The sequence below is a fragment of the Melospiza melodia genome, chromosome 12, assembly GCF_035770615.1.
Source record: "Melospiza melodia melodia isolate bMelMel2 chromosome 12, bMelMel2.pri, whole genome shotgun sequence".
NCBI classification, from domain to species: domain Eukaryota; kingdom Metazoa; phylum Chordata; class Aves; order Passeriformes; family Passerellidae; genus Melospiza; species Melospiza melodia.
This window is the reverse complement of record NC_086205.1, coordinates 4,800,850-4,820,641: the sequence shown is the minus strand read 5'-3', so window position 1 is coordinate 4,820,641 and position 19,792 is coordinate 4,800,850. Positions and strand designations below refer to the sequence as shown.

Here is a 19,792-nt window from a genome sequence, read left to right as displayed (position 1 = left end):
ATGTGTATTACTCATCAGAAGGGTGTGGGAGAAATACAACAGGGAGAAGGGAGACTTCATGAACATTATAGCAAAATGTGGTTGCTTCAGTCAGTTTCCCCTTCCTTACAAGTGAGCAGTGACTTGGTCTGCTCTACGCTAGATATTTATTTTAAGTATTAGATTACTATGAAGATAATAAAGGCATGATTTATTATTAGTATTAAATCAACATTTATGAAAGTTTTCTGGTCCAATGGTAGTCCCACCCATGTTGTGACATAAATTCCCATTTTTGATAGAACACTAAGAAGAATTAGGGGGTATAATCAACTATTGCTGCATATTTCCCTGTATCAAGACAATTTAGACACATCTTAAAAATGTGAACTTCTGAGAGAGACCACTAATGTAAAACATCCACTGTAGACCCAAAGAAAGGATATAGAAAACATATGTATGCAGCCCATAGTAACCGTTTATTTGGAGGTTATAAACTGTCTTTTTCTAGAAAGCATTAGAGGATGTGTTGAAAGAAAACTCCTGAGCTTCTGGCTAATGAACAGAAGAGAGATAAACAAAACATAATAAAATAGTAAAACACCACCTTACGATGTTGTATCAACCATCATAACTGTTTTCATTATTTTGTTAATATTCATTCTTTCATTTCCCATTCTTAGACATTTAAATATCAGTGGCTCTAATGTCTGACAGAAGACAAAACATTTCTTCATTACAAAGAGACAAAGAAGAGCTGATCAGCAAAGCACACACCGTGCTGAACACCTCACAAATAGATCTGAGGGGCACAACAGATTGCAGCAATTAAACAGTCTCTCAGGCCCTTCAAAACACAGATACCTCAGCTGCGTGCTTCACATTAAATCCAACCTCCTTGAAGATTAAATTTGACAAGAAGGTCCTTCATTATGGTTCCATATTGCCATCTCTTTTAACAAAAACCAGCTGAAATGAATAAGAATCAGGACACCGTGTATTTAAATAATCACAACAAAGCTTGCAATGTGTGCTGTCATGGCATAACTGGTGTAAGTCCACATTACCTGGAGTGTAATATGTCAGATGAAGGGGGGTAAGAGGAAACATGATTTATAAAAATCGGCACAATTAAGCACCATTCCCCTTATTAAAATTGCACTTACTTGTCTGATGTATGCATACATTGCAGTGGAGTGGTGGTGAGATCAGATTTAAAAGGAAAAACCCAGCATAGAAATGAAAACAGGAAAAAACCACCTACCATCTGTATAGCAATAAAAGAACAAAAAGCAGGGGGGATATCCTTTTAATTATTATGATTAATCATGTTTATTACAGATGGAATAAGGGACCAGCTAAGAACAGCCCTCTAAGCTGGTAATAAATCCAAAAGAGTAGGCAGTCCCTGCAGAGGTTGCAAATACAGAAGGCCAGGTAAAGCTCTGGGGAGGGTGACAGCACAACAGAGAGCTTTATGGTGGAGGTGGATCTTAACACAATTCCCACAGTGGCTTTTTGCCCACTTTGCTCTCTAAAATTCTTGTAGCACTGTTCTCTTTGTGTCCCTGTCAGTGCTGGTGGCTGTGTGTCTGTGTTGAGCCCTGTGACAGCACGGGGAGGGCTGGGAACAGCACTGGGGAGGGGAAATTTTTCGAGGGATCACCTTGAGTGAAATCAGTGAGCAGGCTTTGATTTGGTAGTCAGTCATTGAGGACATCAGGGTAATGGGAATGAATAGCCTGGCCTGCCCCGTAACTTACCCAGCAGCCAGGAAAAGAGACAGAGGGAGCATTAGTGCTGCTGAGCCTTTCCAGCTGCCCCCGCGGCTGTAATCACAGCTATCGCTGCCAGCCCTACCTGCCTGACAGCAGGAACCCCGGCCGCGGCTTTGAACTCGAACTAAAGATAGATCCCTTCTTTTTCATGCCTAATTTGGATCAGATGACCAAATACACAGCGGGCTCCTTGCTAGACTTCACGTTACGTTTCAGCAGCTAAATATAGCTGTATTACCTCAGAAATGCTTCAAAGACCCAGACCAAACAACTCCCCCAGATACAGCAGTGGTGCCGGGGTTCTTTGGGGATGCTGCTCCTTCCCAGCTGGGTTAGAGCCAGCCCTGGTTCGTGTGGCCGCTGCCAGGGCAGGCAGGGCTCAGCACAGCCATGTCTGAGTGTCAAGGAAGGAGAGGAGGCCACAGTGCCAGAAGGGCCAATTCTTCATGGTCTCTTCATGCCATCTCTGCCTGTTGTGATTCACGCTTAGGAAAACGCCCAGGGCAGAATCAGGGCTCGGCAATGTGATAGCTCAGGCATCAGGTGAGAAGACAAGGGCAGGGAGTGTGCCTTTGTTTGTTCAGATCGTCCTTTTTGCCATCACAAGCAATGGCTCCTCCCAGAGCTGATGTGCGCACACCCGCCCTGGGGGATCAGAGGTGCAGCGAGCAGGCTGCCGTGGGCTGTGAGGGGACAGTCCCACAGCTCATGGGCTGTGAGGGGACAGTGCCACAGCTTTCAGCTGTGAGGTGGCAGTGCCACAGCTTTCAGATGTGAGGTGACAGTGCCACAGCTCTGAGCTGTGGGGTGACAGTGCCACAGCTCATGGGCTGTGAGGGGACAGTGCCACAGCTCATGGGCTGTGGGGTGGCAGTGCCACAGCTCTGAGCTGTGAGGTGACAGTGCCACAGCTTTGAGCTGTGAGGTGACAGTGCCACAGCTCATGGGTTGTGAGGTGGCAATGCCACAGCTCTGAGCTGTGAGGTGGCAGTGCCACAGCTCGGAAGCTGTGAGGTGGCAGTGCCACAGCTCATGGGCTGTGAGGTGACAGTGCCACAGCTCTGAGCTGTGGGGTGACAGTGCCACAGCTCATGGGCTGTGAGGTGGCAGTGCCACAACTCGTGAGCTGTGGGGTGACAGTGCCACAGCTCATGGGCTGTGAGATGGCAGTGCCACAGCTCTGAGCTGTGAGGTGACAGTGCCACAGCTCATGGGCTGTGAGATGGCAGTGCCACAGCTCTGAGCTGTGAGGTGACAGTGCCACAGCTCATGGGTTGTGAGGTGGCAGTGCCACAGCTCATGGGCTGTGAGGGGACAGTGCCACAGCTCGGGAGCTGTGAGGTGGCAATGCCACAGCTTTCAGCTGTGAGGTGGCAGTGCCACAACTCATGAGCTGTGGGGTGACAGTGCCACAGCTCATGGGCTGTGAGGTGTCAGTGCCACAGCTCTGAGCTGTGAGGTGACAGTGCCACAGCTCATGGGTTGTGAGGTGGCAGTGCCACAGCTCATGGGTTGTGAGGTGGCAGTGCCACAGCTCTGAGCTCTGAGGTGACAGTGCCACAGCTCTGAGCTGTGAGGTGGCAGTGCCACAGCTTTCAGCTGTGAAGTGGCAGTGCCACAACTCGTGAGCTGTGAGGTGACAGTGCCACAGCTCTGAGCTCTGAGGTGACAGTGCCACAGCTCTGAGCTGTGGGGTGACAGTGCCACAGTTCGTGAGCTCTGAGGTGGCAGTGCCACAGCTTTGAGGTGTGGGGTGGCAGTGCCACAGCTCGTCCCTCACTGCACTGCCAGGGCCTTGCCAGGAAGGAAAACTGACAGTGTTTGCTGTCAGGCCTGAAATCCGCTGTCTCTCACCCTCAACTTTTTGTTTGGAAGGCACAGCTTATCCCAGGCCATGTTTGTTTTCTATTACTGCCTCTCAGGTATGGCTCAGGGGCAGCAGAGTAGGATTTGGGGCAGAACCAGCCCTGGGTGCAGTCACACCTCAGCTCCCCCTCAGAGTACGCCCAGGGTGGCAGGACAGGCACCTCACATGGGGTACAAGGACAGCACAGCAGGACAGGCACCCCACATGGGGTACAAGGACAGGACAGCAGGACAGACAGCAGGACAGGCACCCCCACACAGGGTACAGGGACAGGACAGCAGGACAGGCACCCCACACGGGGTGTTCAATAAACACAATGTAAGTAAGCTGTCCTAGAGCTATCTTACCTTGAAGATCATGAAAATGTTATATTATCAAATACACAGCAGGCTTCTTGCTATACTTCATATGAGAGACAACTGTTCACTTTGAATATTTTAAGAGGTTTATTGAACCTTAACAAAAATACAACAAAGGACTGCATAAGGAAAAAGCTGCAGCGCTGGGAGCTGCCCCTCATGCACACCAATGGCCAGTTCCCTTCAAGATGGATGCTCAGTGTTTTACACCCCTGGGGTTGCATCAGCCAGCCCTGGCCCCTCCCAGAGTCTGTCAGGCAGCTCTCCTTTGCCATTTATCAGTGCAAACTGCTTTCCTGTCGCTGCATTGGAGCTCAGGTGTTGCCATGCCCACCCCCTGAGCACCCCCAAGCTTTTCCATTCCCACTGCCCCATGCAAGGGACACCTGTGCAGCTTCTTTGTACCTGTCCCAGACAGCCCAGGCTGTGTGATGGCAACAATGCAGGGGGAAAGGGAACTGTGGGGAGAGCAGAGGCCATCTAAACTACAATAACATAACTATACATCACTAAAGCTTTTATTAATATTCACACAACAGTTGTATTTTAATTGTGAGAGCCAATCATCTCATTATCCCTCTATAACACTTCATGTTACATTTAAGCAGCTATATGTAGCTGTATTACCTCAGAAATACTTCAAAGACCCAGACCACGGGTCTTTGAATCCACCACAGTGTGAATTTTTTTGTTTCTTTTTTCTGCTAAGGTCAGGATTAAATCATGAGATGGTATTTCTTGTTTGGACTCAGATGTTTATTAGTTCTTATTTATATTATAGTCTTACAGGCTGTGAGTTTTGTAGCACTCTACTAGCAAACTAAAAAATGGAGTTGTATCTCTTTCTCTGCATGGCTTTTTAAGGCTGTCTAATTAAGAAATGACATCTAAATTATTTTTACTTTTAACTCAATAACTAACTACTCATGCCTTGCAACATGCATTTTTTTTAATCTGATTACACAATGCTACCTAAACCTAGAAGGAAGAAGGTGAAGAAGCTGGTAAAGAAGAAGGGACTAGCCTTCACCCTAAAACTTCTATTTTGCTTTATATATATTACTATATTTGAAAACCTTAAACTATAAGTTTTTTACCATGTTATTTACACACTTCTATTCAAAATACACATGCATAATTCCAGTTCTGTCATTCCATTTTGGAAGTTTTCTCCACAGCCTCAGGTCAAATGCAGGGTTCTCTTGGGGGTCAGTGCCTGTCAGCACAGAAAGTCTGAAATTCTCAGCAGCCAGGGCTCCAACAGTACAGAACTGTGAGGGAGCAACATGAAAAGGCAGGACAGCCTTGTTCTGCAGAGGTCTGAGGCAGGGAAGAGACACAGGACTGAAGGGTCCTCACAGCCTTCAGCGTGTGCTGGGCAGAGCTGCTGCAGTCCACCAGGGATGCTCTCCAGGACAAGAAGAGCTTCCACATGTAAACCTAGTGATGCATTCAGACAGAAGGGACCAAGAGCCCTTGTGCTCAGCTGAATGATGACTGCATTTAGGCAGGAAAGAGGATGATGTTCCATGAGAAGGCAAAAAGAAGAGGGATGGGTCACGAGTAAGCAGTGAAGAGGGACTGGCAAGAAAGATGAAATAGAAATGAAATGGAGGGCATCTTGCTGAGAAGCGGGGAAACAAGATCAGTAGAATGTTTTGTTTTCCACTGACTGTCTTACACTTGTACTTCTCAGGTCATTTTCCTGGGTTTTCACCTATTCCAAACTAGGTCTTAACAATAATAGAAGCCAGCTCCAGTCCAGAATTCTCTCTGGTCTTTAGCAGAGCTGACATCTTTTCTTTGCTCCTTTTGAACACTGCTGGAAATTAGGTAAGATCTACAGAGCTGTACAAGGGCAGAATCTAATTTATACCCATCAATGGAGAAAATAGGATGATTGTTTTAATTAAATAAAGAATTAAATTTTTGGTGAAATAAAAAATGGAATGAAGAAATTCAGAAATCTCAGAAGATACATCAGTGAAAATTATTCTATTTGATTAAGTGGGAGCTTAGTCACTTGTCAAGAAAACATTCTGAATTAATAAGTACAAAATAGAAGTGTAAAACACCAGGGCAAGTGATGGTTGCTTGGATGTGGTGAAATGGCTTAAATAAGTCCTGCAGTAAAGCGCTGTAGCACAGGTCTGCAGCCCTGTTCTGAACATTCCTGTTCTCTCCCAGGAAATATCAGTTCCTTTATGTAGTGTGAATGAGAGATAAAGACAGACTTTCAAAGCCACTTTACATCTCTGGTAAATGTGGGCCAGTTCCCAGCCCTGAATTATAGGATATCCAGCATAGGAGGATGCAGTTATCAGTTTCCCCAGTGCACCACGAGAGAGCTTTTGATCTTTGTGATCAGATTATCTTGTTAGTGGCTCTCAAAAGGCAGCAGGAGCAGATGATATTCCATGAAGACCGATGCATTGACCTTTTTCCACTTACTGTGCCTGTTCTGAGCCTGAACAGAATTTAAACCTGGGAGGGGAAAAGCAAAGCTGCCTCAGACAAAGAGCTCTTCCTGCTCTCCAGAAATTTCACTGCTGGGCTGCCAAGGGCAGTTGGGTGTTTCCCCTCTCGTTGTGTTTTAACCTGGTTTCATAAACAAACACAGCTTATGTAATGTGCTCTGCTGTGTCCCTGCCTCTCAGCTCTGCCACTCCTGCTGGATCTACTCTTTAGCCAATTTTAATCAAATTTAACAGATCCTGAGTTCTGTGAGGAGAGAGACTTGCTGGTAAAAACGCAGTGTTGTGAACTCAGTCTTTGTGGGGGCACAGAACCTCCATGGAAGCTATCAATGAAAAGCCATAGGAAAAACCATAAGAAAAAAGCTCCAGGGACAGCTGCTGCTTGCAGAAGTTTATTTTCTTCCCTCTTCTTCCCTTTTTAAATAAAAATGATCTAGCAAAAGCATTCAATCATGTCCTCAGATGTTGCCATGAAACCATGGGAGTACAACATCTGGAAAGAGACTCTTTTCTTCTGTCAGGCTTATGCAACATGAAATGCATTTGTCTGTTCTGTTACAACACCATGCTTTCCCAAACAGAAAAAATCTGGGCTGGCCCTTCATGTGGAAGAAACTGGAGCAGCTCCACAGAATTCAGTTTGCTGATTCATAGCAGCACAGGCTCCAATCCTTTAATTTCTCTTTCTTTTCCTACATGTGGCACTTGCTAAATAATACAACATATTTATGATATTCAGGATTTCAGAGAAGCGTGGTGGCCCTGAGACAGTGAGATTATTTTTATATGTGGCTTTGGGTTGCAGTGTCATTAAAGCTGGTTAGCTTGTGTAATGAATAATTGGTGATTTAGCTCCCAGCATTGATACATCCTAAATGGATGACAAACATCATTATCCATTTTTTTCCCATATTTTCCATACTTCATTCCATGATGTATTTTAGTGCTTTGTTGCTGTGATTTAGTGTGGAGGAGCCTAAGCAGATCCCTGCTTCTGTCATGTTTTAACACGAAATGTCAAATTTGAAGCCTGGGTCTGTTGAGCACTACCAAGAAATGAGAGACTTTGATTGTTCACGAGTCTTTCCAATGAAATGTCAAACTTTTCATAGTATGAAAATGATGTTCCCCAACATAGAGCTTGAAAACAGATAATTATCCAAGAACATGAAACAGAATTAACATGCACTGGAGCATGTCATGAACATTTCCCTCAGCAAATAACAAAGGTAATTGCTGTCAGAGTACAAAGCAAGGAGAAAGGTTGGCTGTGTTCCTTAGACAATTGAGATTGGCCACTGTTTACTCACTTAGCCCATAAAAACATGCAGCTTAGCAGAAGGGTGCCATTCCTGGGCTGATGGAGTGTGACCAGCCTGCTGATTGCGGGCACTTCTCATTTCACACTTCCCAAGTCTGAGCAGACACAAGGTCCTTGCCTATTATTAGACATCTAAACCCTGATGAGTCAGAGCTCATTTGTAAACCATGTTAAGCCCCAGTAATAATTAATACATTTTTTGAACCACATTTTGACTTCAGGCACAATTAAGAGGCTTCATTCTTAGCCTAGAAGAAAGAATTTGCTAGGACATGATTTGCTAGGTGGACACAATTTTCCCACGTAGAAATCAGAGAAGCAAGGAAAAAACCCACTCCTAATTGCTAATGGGGGGTAGTTCTGGTTTGGGATTTTACAAATCAATTTTCTAATATTGGAAACCAGTGGAGTGTAGAGCTACAGGATAGAAATGTGGAAGAGACCTCCTGAAATACCACATGTAGCTCACTGACATCACAGGCAATCCCCCTCACCCATTTATTCAGCCAGGGCTTGCAAGGGCTTGAGAATTTTTGTCCCCACCTTCCTCATAGGAGACTGCTTCCAAAACTCATCTCTCTGATAGTTAAAATGTTTGTTTCCACCTTTTTTTTTTTTCTATGCTTCTTTTATTCTCAGAGATGTCTGCATTTAAGGGAAAGGCAAAATACCTTTTACCAGTAATAACCAGATTCTCCCAGTCATCTTTGTGCACCGTCTTCTCAGGCTCTTAGTATATTTTACTAAGTAAAATATAGTATATTTTAGATATATAAAATATTTCATCTATTTAAAATAGTATAATATACTATATTTATTTAATGTAGTGTATTGAAATATTATTTAATATATAATGTTTTATATATAAAACCATTTTATCTATATAAAACACAGTATATTTTCTATAAGTAGTATATCTTAGTATATTTTATCTATACAAAACTTGGTATTTGAGCCATGCTGTAGTGAATATCATGCACAGAGAGCTGAGGGGTAAGCAGGAGCCCAACAAAACTTATGTGGTTTTTATATCATTCTCACTACCTTATGGGCACTCCCAGCAACCCTCTGCCTCTGAAGCTGTTGTATCAAACAGACCCTCTCCCAAATAATGAACTATTTTGAAGGTAAAAGGTCTTTTGTAAACAGGTTTTATTTTTGGAAGAAAGTACATTATGCTGTCTAAAGGGTTTTTTTTTCTCCCCAAATGAACTACTTTGAAGAGTCTAAGGTCTTTTGTAAGCAACTACTGCCTATTCCTCACCAATAATTATGTTTATGTTACATTTTTATTACAAAATATTACAATTTTATTGCAATTGTTTACCTCGTTTTTACCTTAACAAGATGCAGAGAGTCTTCAGTGTAACACGACAGATTTTTTTGCCATATGCTCCATTTTCAAACGACACGTACTGCAGCTTAAAAAGCCAGTTATGCTTTTGGGCAACACTGGGCTGCATTTTCTGTCTAAAGGTGAAACTCACACCTGTGGCAGGGACTAACCCAATATCTGTGTCTGAGTTAAGCATGTTAGATACCAGATCAGAAGGATCACAAAATACCAAAAAGTTACAGCCCAGACATCAAGGAGAGGTTCTGCTGCTCCCTTGCCCCAATTGACTTGCTGAATTTAAATCAGATTTTCTTTCTTCTCTCCAAACATCTGTTTAAGCACATTTTTAATTGGAAAAAGTATTTTTTTAACTTGTGCTCACTTTACAATCAGTGACAATTAGTGCTTTTTGGGTGACATTTTACCCAAACTGTTACTATGAAGCTCTTGCTAGTAGTGTAAGATTCTGTGAGTGCACATTCTTGTTGCTCCTTCATAGTGAAATCAGTAAATGTGAGAACATTTGTAGCTTGTGTAATTTAATTCAGTGAATATTGAGCTGCTCCTGGTGCTAGCAGTCTCCTAGCTTTCCTCGGATAAGCAGTTGGAAAACAGAAACCATAAGCTGCAAAAATAGAAGCATTAATTGTGCAGTGTAACAAAGTGAATCTCTAAAAACCATCTTCAGATTCCTGCTGAAACATTTGTAACCCAACCAGGAAGAAAAAAAAGCTTTTAACTCCTCTGCTCTTGGGTATGGATCTGCTATGGAACGTCCAGGAAATCAGAGAGACACAGCCAGGCTGGAGGAAGGACTCAGAGGAGAGATGAAAAGTAGTCAAAGATAAGTGAAAGTGTGGATTTGTAGGTATCCAGTGTGTCACCTGGCAATAAAAATATCATGAAGAGGGTAATGAGTCAATCTGCATAAACCAGGAGAGCAAAAAGGAATCACAGGTGGAGACAGATATGGGCAAATACAAAGCCTCAATGAAAGAGGATGGGAAGTGTGTGTGGAGAAGCTAAAGCTTTAAAATTAGGAAGGAAACATAGAGAAAATAAAGGAATGTTTGCAAGAAACTTCCACTGAAACCATGAGAATCTAAAGCCATTGTAGGAATACAGATGCTGTTTCTGAAAGCAGTAATTTAGTGATTTGATGTGAATAAAAGCAAGTCAAACCAAATCAAAATACCAATTCCAACAGCTTTTTGGCTTAAAAAAAGATGGATAAAATCAGAAAACAAATCCTGACCTTCCCAGAAGATGTACAGCTCCTACTGGAGATGCTCAGAAATAGTGGAAGGGCTGGTCAAATAATCAACATACTTGGAACAAAATCATCCTAGAATGAAGCAGGAGATGAAGAACAACATGGAAAAGGAATTAGAAGCAGCTGTGTCATTTCCCCTGCCACATGCAGTGATCCCAAGGAAGCTTTCTGTCAGTGTGTCCCTCCTGCTGCTGGATCTGTAAGTCTGTCCTGCTCCACCAGAAATTGGTGCACTTTATCCAAAAGGTGGCTCTGTGGGGAGCTGCAGTGTCCCAAACCAGGACAGAGAGGGCAGGGTTATTCTGAGAAACTTGGTGGCAGAACAAATTAGAAAAACCTGAGGAAAAAAATTCCCAAAAATGGAAAAAGAACTTTGAAATTCCTTGAGTGGAGATACACTAAGGCAGAGGGCAAAACAAAGTGTTAGGCCCCTCTTTCTGAGTCTTGCACTTGGCATGTTTCCATGTGCCTCAAGAGAGCTTTCTCTTCATATAAAATAAATATATATTGCATACAAAATATACATATGTTATTAAATATGCAAATAAAATATATATTTATACATAAAATTATATAAAATAAATATATGTGGGTTTTTTGCATATAAAATATATATATTTATATATTCTAGGAGCATGGGCACAGACAATAAATACAAATATCAATGTATGTAAATATGAGGTGCTTAGGCTGGAGGGAAAACACAGAACAAAGGAATTTACCAGTGTTGGTCCAGCTCCTGAGCTGCAAAGGTCTGCTCTGGAGGGACGTGGATAAAATTCCAAAGCCATTGTCAGCCCATAAGTGTGCCCCATAAATTATGTATAGCTGTTCATTTAAATTATTGTAACGTGTCCAGGTGACTTGTGAAGCAGGAGGTGTCATGAAAGGTTATTGGAAGGATCTGAATAAACAGCAGAAGGAGGGCTGGGGGTGTTGGTTGCTGCAGAAGGTCGGATGTCTGTTCCTTTCTGCTAAAATGGGGATTTTGGAGCTCTTTTGGAACTACCAATGAGCTGAAAAATCATTTATTTCCACAGTGCTGCTTGTAGGCAGCTGTTCGTGGTGATAGCAGGAGAAACCTTCTTGAGCTGTACTATTTCCTGAAGAAACTAGGAGGGGATAATTCATCAGGCCTTTTTGGGTTTCTGTGAAACAGAGACAAAGGAAGAACGAACCAAAGAAAATATCTCACAAAATTGAAGCTAAATAAGTTTATTTCCCTTACTTACATTGTAATAGATGAGTGCTAGATAATATGAAAAGAAGGGGAAAAAAAGCAACTGCCAAATGCTTTTATAAAGGAGATAAGAGCATATGTGGAGCAAAATGAGCCATAAATGTTTTCTCAGAGAGGTCCCACTTGGAATAAGCGTATACATGGCAGTTATGTCTAAAATTTGTTATGTTGCTATTGTTTTGTGAAATGACAGAACATCTGCTCAGTCACAAGGCACCAGTAAAATGCAGCTTTATGCCTAAAGCAGTATGTCAGTTCCTAACAAAAAATGTATATAACAGGCCAGAAACAAAGGCACATTGTCTTTTCCAGTTGTAGTCATTTCTGACCTAATAATGGTTTAGAAAGGATTTTTTATTTTTATTTTTAAAGAAATCAATGGGAGGATTGAGTCATTTATGACTCTTTTCAAGATGAGGCTTTGTGCATTATTTGTGCATAAGCTGGCAAAACCTTTGTCTCGGCAAATCATATTTCTGTCACTATTATGTCACCAGAGCACTTTGAAAAAGGCAGCTGCTTGTAAGTACCTTGAGAAAAAATCATGTTTAGCTTACAGTTCCTAAAGGCAGTGTACAACCAGCTGGTTTTTCCTCCCACTGGAAACACCAGAGAGTGATAGGTGTGCTCACATGGGGAGTGGACACAAGTCACATTTCACCTCAGAGCTGACTCCTCAGAAGGAAAAAGCACCCACAGTGCAATCTGTCATGTAGAAAGCTCATTACCAAATCCCTCTGGAACAGTTATTCTATGGAATTTCTCTCTGAATATTCCAAGCACACAGCTTTTAACTGGCTTTATTCAAAGAGAATATTTTCATTATTATATAATTATATATATATAATTATTATACATATATTATATAATTACTATATATAATGATATATTATTATATATTATATAATTTATAGATAAATTATTATATAATTTATATATATTATATGAAATATATAAATAATATATATATACATAGATAAAATATATATTTATATATTTATAATTTATTGATAAATTAATATATAGTTTATATATAAATTATTATATAATTATATATATATAATTATATATTTTCATTGTGTTCATTGACTTGAGAAGTCTGAAACTGTGGTGCAAAATATATATTTTTAAAACCTATTTTCTGATAAAATGGGGTTATTATCCTACAGCTTGAAATCATACACATGCATATATGATGCAAATAGACTCATCAATGAAACAGATAGAAATTGGCACCTTTTTCTACAATGGTTTCCATGGAGGGAAGCAGTTATTATTTCATTAAGGTGTGGAAGTATTCAAGTGGAACATGGCTTCATGAAAAACCACGATAATGAATTTGTATTCTGCCACACCTGTGTTCAGTGGGAGACTTAGGGTTAGAGTCATTGTGGAGGGCTCAGGGGTTCTCTCTTTGAAGCCTCTGAAGTCTGAAGGACTCTTTTATGTGACTGGGAATGTGTGTGCTACATCATGAAGTATTAATAGGGGAGAAAGACAGGAGCCACTCTCATATGATTTCTTTCTTCTCCAGAAAACCTTATGTCAGCAGAACTTGTTTTTTTCATATCACTTAAGGTTGGGACCTTTGCTGGAATAAATAAAATCCATGCAGCAGAGTCATCTGTGTCTGACTCAGAGCTGAATAGTAATATGTGATTTTTGCCTTTCAGCTGAGTCAGATACAGACACTAAAACCTCCCCACAGATGCAGTATAGAGCTTCTCAGAAACCCTTCAGAGGTTTATGAACCTGATCCAAGGCTTATTGCAGTTGGGAAAATTTCTGATTTGAGTCAGTTTCCAGTTGGACTGTACAAATCTTATTGATCTATTTATATAACCTTTTCAAAAGGGAAAAAAAGTCTTTCACAAAAACTTAAAGACTTAATTTTTAAGCTGTTAGGATTCCAGTATACCCTGGAATCTTGTGTTTTGTGAAGGTAAAGGCACAAGCTCCAGGGCCCAGAATTATTTAACCAAGGCATCAATTCTGAGCACCAGGACAGGGCACTGCCAGGCAGGAGCTGCTGTGCAGAGTTACCAGAGTGGCTGGATGGCATCATTTGTCAGCTGGCAGGGAAAGAGCCACCAAAATAAGGTGTTTTTTTAAGAGTGGCTCTTAAACAGTGCTAGAAATGCCACATCTGACTCCCATCCCTGCTCCCCTGTGTTAAATAGGGCAAGGCACTCTGCTCCTCCCCACAGCCATCTGGGGAAGCAGGAGGATTTGTGCTTGGTGGCAGCAGCCTGGAGAGTTGTTCAAGGTTTCTAACAGATCTGTGTCTGCCAGGCTGTCTCTGAAGATGACCTGAACCTTCAGGTGAGCTCCAGCTCCTCTACAGGGACCTTGCAGTCCCACAGCCACCAAGCACAGCAGGTATTCCCTGCCCACACCCAACAACTGGGACCAGAGAGTCAAAAATTATTATTAATGTCTTCCATTCTGGTCTTCTAAAGCTCCACCATCCCAGTCCATCCTGATGCAGTCAGTGCTATTTTCACAGAACCACAGAATGGTCTAGGTTGGAAAAGACCTTTAAGGTCATCTACTCCAACCTGTGCCCTAACACCTCCTCACCAACCAAACCATGGCACTGAGTGCTGTGTCCAGGCTTTGCTAAACACCTCCAGGGTGCAGTCTCAGGCCTTTGAGACAGGTTTCTGTTATTCTGTGGAAAAAAAAAGAGACTGGGACATGCTGCCATAAGCTTTGCTATTGCCCTGAGACACTGATCTCACTGGAGTCCTGTGGCAGTAGCTGTGCCTTCAGAATGTGGAAAAGAGAAGGATGTTGGGTCACAAGTCACGGAGAAATGGGCACATTGCCTTCTCAGCAGGGATGCTTGGTGTGTCTGGAGCTCTTCACTGAAGGGGCTGCACTGTCCCATCTCCTGGAATGAGTTTATGTATAGATAAAGTTTTAGTGATGCACAGTCAGGCTCTGGTCCATCATTCTAGGTGAGTGATAGCCACAGGACATAAAAGCCCTGTTGTGAAGAGGCTGGGAAAAGGTATCCAAGGTGAAAAGGTGGCTCACACCTGAGCTGATGTGGTCATGGTGAACCTGGAAATCAGGGCTCTGGGTCATTTGGTGGCCCCTCTCTGCTGACAAGCCAAGGAAGGGTGGGATGCACATTCAGAGGTACAGAGGAGATGCAGATCTGAGCTCCAGCTCCTCCCTTGCTGCAGTGAAGGCACCAGAACCCAGAAATGCTGCAGTGCACCATGCTGGAGAGCTCAGCTTCCTCCTTGAAGCTGGGACCCATTTGGTTCAAGTACTGCTTGTTTTGAGCAGAGGTCAGGATCTGAGCCATGGGCAATGAATGAAATCAGATCTTTGCAGAGGAGGAGTGCCTTAACAGGCAGTAAACATTTCTGCTCTGACTTGCAAACAGTCATTAAAAGCCTTTATTAAATTCTGTGTCTGTTCTGTTTGCCACTTAGCTATTTCTTTTCATTCTGAAGAATTATAACTAAGAATGGATGAGGCTTTTCTAATATGACCAGGACACAATAAATTTGTGAAAGAACTGAGCTATCTTTCCCCCTCATAGGCAAAAGTTTCCAATTGTTTAACAAAAATGTTGTTTTGTATTGCTGTCACATGGGTCTTCATAGCTGTGAATACCAAGGCTCAACATTAAGCAACTTGTTTATAAAAACCAGACATGCAGTAACAATTAGAGAGTGCTCAACGTGCTTCCCCACTCGAGTCCATACCCTCTCCTCCCACTTGCTGATCTTCCCAGTGCCCTGTGCAGTTATTTGTGTCTTCAGAAGGAGCAAACTGAGCTCTGCAGGGAGCGGGTGCAGAATTTCCTGACTTCTGCCTTGTAGAAGTTGGCATCTGTTGTTCCACAGAACCAGATCTCTGCTCCAAGCATTTGGCAGCCCCAGAGTGGAGGATGGCAGCTCCAGCACCTGAAGAAGAAGGAGACTATGACACAAAACTTCCCACTGCAGAGAAACTGCTGCATCCATCACCATCCTTTCAGCCCACTTAATACAGCTGTATTAGCCCTGTGCTCCAGTTCACCCCCAGCTCCCAGAACTGCTCCTTTGTACTGTGTGAATCTCCAAAGTGTTACATTTCAAAGTACATTTTGCTCAGTACCAAGAATGATCAGTCCTCTGGGATGAAGCAGATCACAAAGCCTGAAATGGATCTGGAGTACTTTGGGAGGAAGATTCTTGTGCTGAAGGGTATTGGGTAGATCCAGTCTGGCAGCACTGCAGAGGCTTTGAGAGCAGTTTTTCCATCTGGTCAGTGCTCCTCAGGTGTGGAGGTTCTCCTGGACCATCCTTACTTGATGAATATTTGCCTTATAACACAATTTATTAGTCTAAGCCTCTGTCTTAGCTTTGGTTTTTTTTTTCCTTTCCTCCAGGTAGTGCTGTTCTTGGTGTGACATGCACAGGCTGGGTTTAGATTCACTCCCAAGGAAATCGGATTTTTCATCTTTTGGAACTACCAGAGAGCTGAAAAATCATTTATTTCCACAGTGCTACTAGTAGGCAGCTGTTCATGGTGACAGCAGGAGAAGGAGTTATCTAAACATCAAAAATCTGAGTGTTGGGGGGTAAATATATTGTTAGAGCAAGCATGACCTGGTGTGATAGATTTACATTTATTTTAGAAAAGGTTTTCTTATTCTGTGCTCAGTCCTGGAAACATTCTAATGAACAACTTGCAGTTGGAACAGACATCTTAAAAATCATATACAGGGGCAAGGTTTCCAAGTGACCAAACCCATCATGAAAAGTAGCAAATGCCCTCAGCTGTGAAGTTTGTCATGGTCTTCAGCTGTAAATCCCTCAAAACAAATACTTGGACAGCTGGCAGATTGTACCATCCTTAACAAGTGTTCCCCAAACACTGAGCTTGGCAAAGGAAAAGCTGTGTGTTGGAACCCTGGATGCTGAGAATTTCAGACTTTCTGTGCTGCCAGGCACTGACCCCCAGGAGAACACTGCATTGACCTGAGGCCGCGGAGAAGCTTCCAAATTGGAATGGCAGAACTGGGATTGTGGCTGTGGAGTTTGAATAGAAATGTGTAATAATTTTTTAATATGTCTCTGCAAATCATAATTAATAATTAATTAGTAATTAGAGTTTAAGGGTTTAGAATATAGTAATATATATATATAAAGCAAGATGGATGTTTTAGGGCATATGCTGCTCCTTCCTCTTCATCTTCTCCATGGGTTTGGTTGGTTTTGTGTAATTGGATAAAAAATCCCCATTGTGGGCACAGGTGGTTGGTTATTGGGTTAAAAGTAAAAATAATTTAGGTGCCATTTCTTAGTTAGACACTTTATCCTTAAAAGGCCTTGTAGAGAAACAGAGCTAGGACTCCATTTTAGTTTGTTAGAGTGAAGTGCTGTAGAACTCAGAGTTTGTGAGACTGTACCATAGATAAGAACTAATAAACATCTGAATCCCAACACGAAATTCCATCTCTCACATTTAATCCTGATCCTGGCAGAAAAGAAGCAAAGACTCCCCAGCTGCAGGAACAGCACTCCCTGTGGTGGCATTGGTAGATGTGATATTTTCAATTAAAAGGTTGATAAGTGCCCCTGGTCATCTACAGTGCAGAACATTTGGTTGCATAGTGTGTTATTCCAGAATATTTGAATTGCCAGAAACACCCTCCAGCTTGGGGAGCTGCTCTTGAAAGTTCCTGAGAAAGTGTTTGTTGCTGAATAAGCCAGATGGGTGCCAGGGGTAGGAGCTGTGTGAATGCTCTGACCATGGTTGCTTTGTCACTTCTTCCATTTCAGCTGGATGCTGAGAAGGCCAAGCTGAAGCTGGAGAGATGGGGACCCCGGGATGCTGGCAGCGGGGCTGGAAGGAGTGAGGAGATGGAGTCGAGTGGGGACTGTGATGATGAGGATGGCTGCCAAGGATCCGGGGACAGGATGCACACAGCAGGTAAGCACAGCTTCTCTAGGCACTCGGAGAGCTTAGAAATCCCTGTGTCACAATTAGGTGGACAGAGCTAAGACTTATAGAGCTTGAATTGCTGTCAAAATCCTACTAAATTCAAAGGATTGGAATCTTAATCTGTGAAGGGCTGCAGTAAAAATAGAATGATACAGACAGTAACCCAATATAATTTAACACTTGGCATGCAGATAAAAGACTTAAATGTAGAGTGAATAATGTCTGCAGTGAAATCTGAATCACAGGAATGCTCAAGAGCCTTCCTGCATAATGTGGGCCCTTCAGATAAATAGACAATTGATGACCTTATAGAGTATGCTAAGTGTTAACATATAAACATTTATTTATTGCAAAATCATACTGAAGGATGATCCAGAGTTGGTTCAATGTATATATTCTTGAAGAAAAACCATAAGGAATACTGTGGGGTTTTTCCTTAGTGGTGAGCTGCTGGTTAAATGAAATTTCTTGACAGGCTCAGATATTGCATTCTGCAATATTTATTCATTAAATTACTTGGATAATATGTCATCAAGTGTAGAATCAGCTTCAATATCTAAAACTTCCACCAACATACTGGCAATATGATATGTAGTTAAATTCTTTCAGCAACTTAATAAAAAGTAAGATGTTTCTAAATACATGATATTATTGATTTACCTCATCTCTAAGTTCTGATTCATTTTACCTCACCAAAATGTGACTGGTTTAATTTACCATAGTGCAAACATAATGTGGGTTGGATGTGTAAACCCATGAAATACAGGTATGACAGTGCTGAAAACAATGCCCGTTGAGATGGCTGGAGCTCAGGTAGGTTTAAACTGCTGCTTGATTCTGCTGAGATCAACAAATGCCTTTTCTTTGTCCCTTGGCCCTCAGTGGAAAGGGGGAGGAGGTGTCTCATACTCAGGTAAGATTGCGGATATGCTGTGATCAGCTTGTGGTCAAAACTTCAGCTGTCCCTGATGTGAATATTTGTTCAGGAAAACCAAGCTTAAAGGTGTACTTTGGAATGTGTGCAAAGTGTTAATTGCAGTACCAGCTTATAAATACTTGAATCTTAGTTTGCACTGATGGCCAGTGTGATCAGGGTATCATCACACAGTGACACTGTTTTTAAAAATCATTAAGTAATTACAACTGACAGATCAAGCAGAGGTTTTCACCATCTACTCAGCAGTATTTTTGAACAAAGGAACTTGGATACAATGTTTTTTTTAAACTCTTTGCCTAACTTTTTAATTGTTTACTGTATTTCATCCATAAGCAAAGAAAAGACTTTTAGAGGCTTTAGGCCCTGGGGATTTAGGAAGATAAATACTATAATATGATTTCCTCTCTGTGTGGAGCAATAGAAACAAAAGCCAGGTGCTTGGTAGTCTTCAATGAACAACCAAACTATTAATTCACCCTTTGGGGAGGATGTGTATCCATGCTTCCATGGACAATGGCAGAGTTAAAAAATAAAATCTTGAATGTGCTCAAGACTTGACTTTCAGCTGGCTTTAATAATGGCAAGCTACTTAATGTTACTTTTTCTCCTTTTTTTGCAATCTATTTCATTAAAATATTTTATGCTGATATCATCCTGGATTTAAAAGAATTATATTTATATAACTGTCTGTTTCAGAATTTAGCAGGGTGTATATCCAATTAAAAAGGTAGTTAGAATAAATTTTAGAAAATGGTATTGATTCATAACAGAAGAATAAGTATTTCATTGTGTGACAATAGTAATGCTCTATCATAATTAGCTTTAAAATATTGTACTGTATACAAGCCACTAGCAGTAAATCTCTTTTCCATATCTGGATACAATTAAGAGATAAAATGCAGTAATCTCATTATGGAGCTGCTTTGCTTTAATAGAATGTTAAAGAAAAACAAACATCAGATTAGTTGAATTTCCCCTTGCTGCATGTCTGGGAGATGATGTTGGCAGTTGTACAGCCTGTGAACTTGTCTTTCCTAAGCTTTAAACTCCTCCAGTCCATCTACTCGTTGTTTTGTGGAAGTGGAATATGGCACCATTGCCTGTTCCCTGCTTGCCTGGAAGCTGAGTGGTGAACTGGCTCTAAAGGCAAATCCCAACTGGAGCCCTGGTTTGAAGGATGGTAAAGCCAGTGGGAATGTCCTCACAGGTGTGGCTGAGACACAAGGAGAGCTGTGAGATGCCACCAAGCTCTTTGGGGCATGGTGGAGCACAGAGT

General features: G+C 41.9%; 1 protein-coding gene across 1 annotated transcript in view; it reads left to right on the top strand.

Moving 5' to 3' along the window:
* The window catches only part of LOC134423508 (glypican-5-like), a 376,790-nt gene that overhangs the window by 253,884 nt on the left and 103,114 nt on the right, over window positions 1-19,792 (top strand). The window contains exon 8 of the mRNA XM_063166493.1: window positions 17,417-17,567. Coding sequence (XP_063022563.1) covers window positions 17,417-17,567 — 151 coding nt within the window. The remainder of the gene's footprint in view (window positions 1-17,416; window positions 17,568-19,792) is intronic.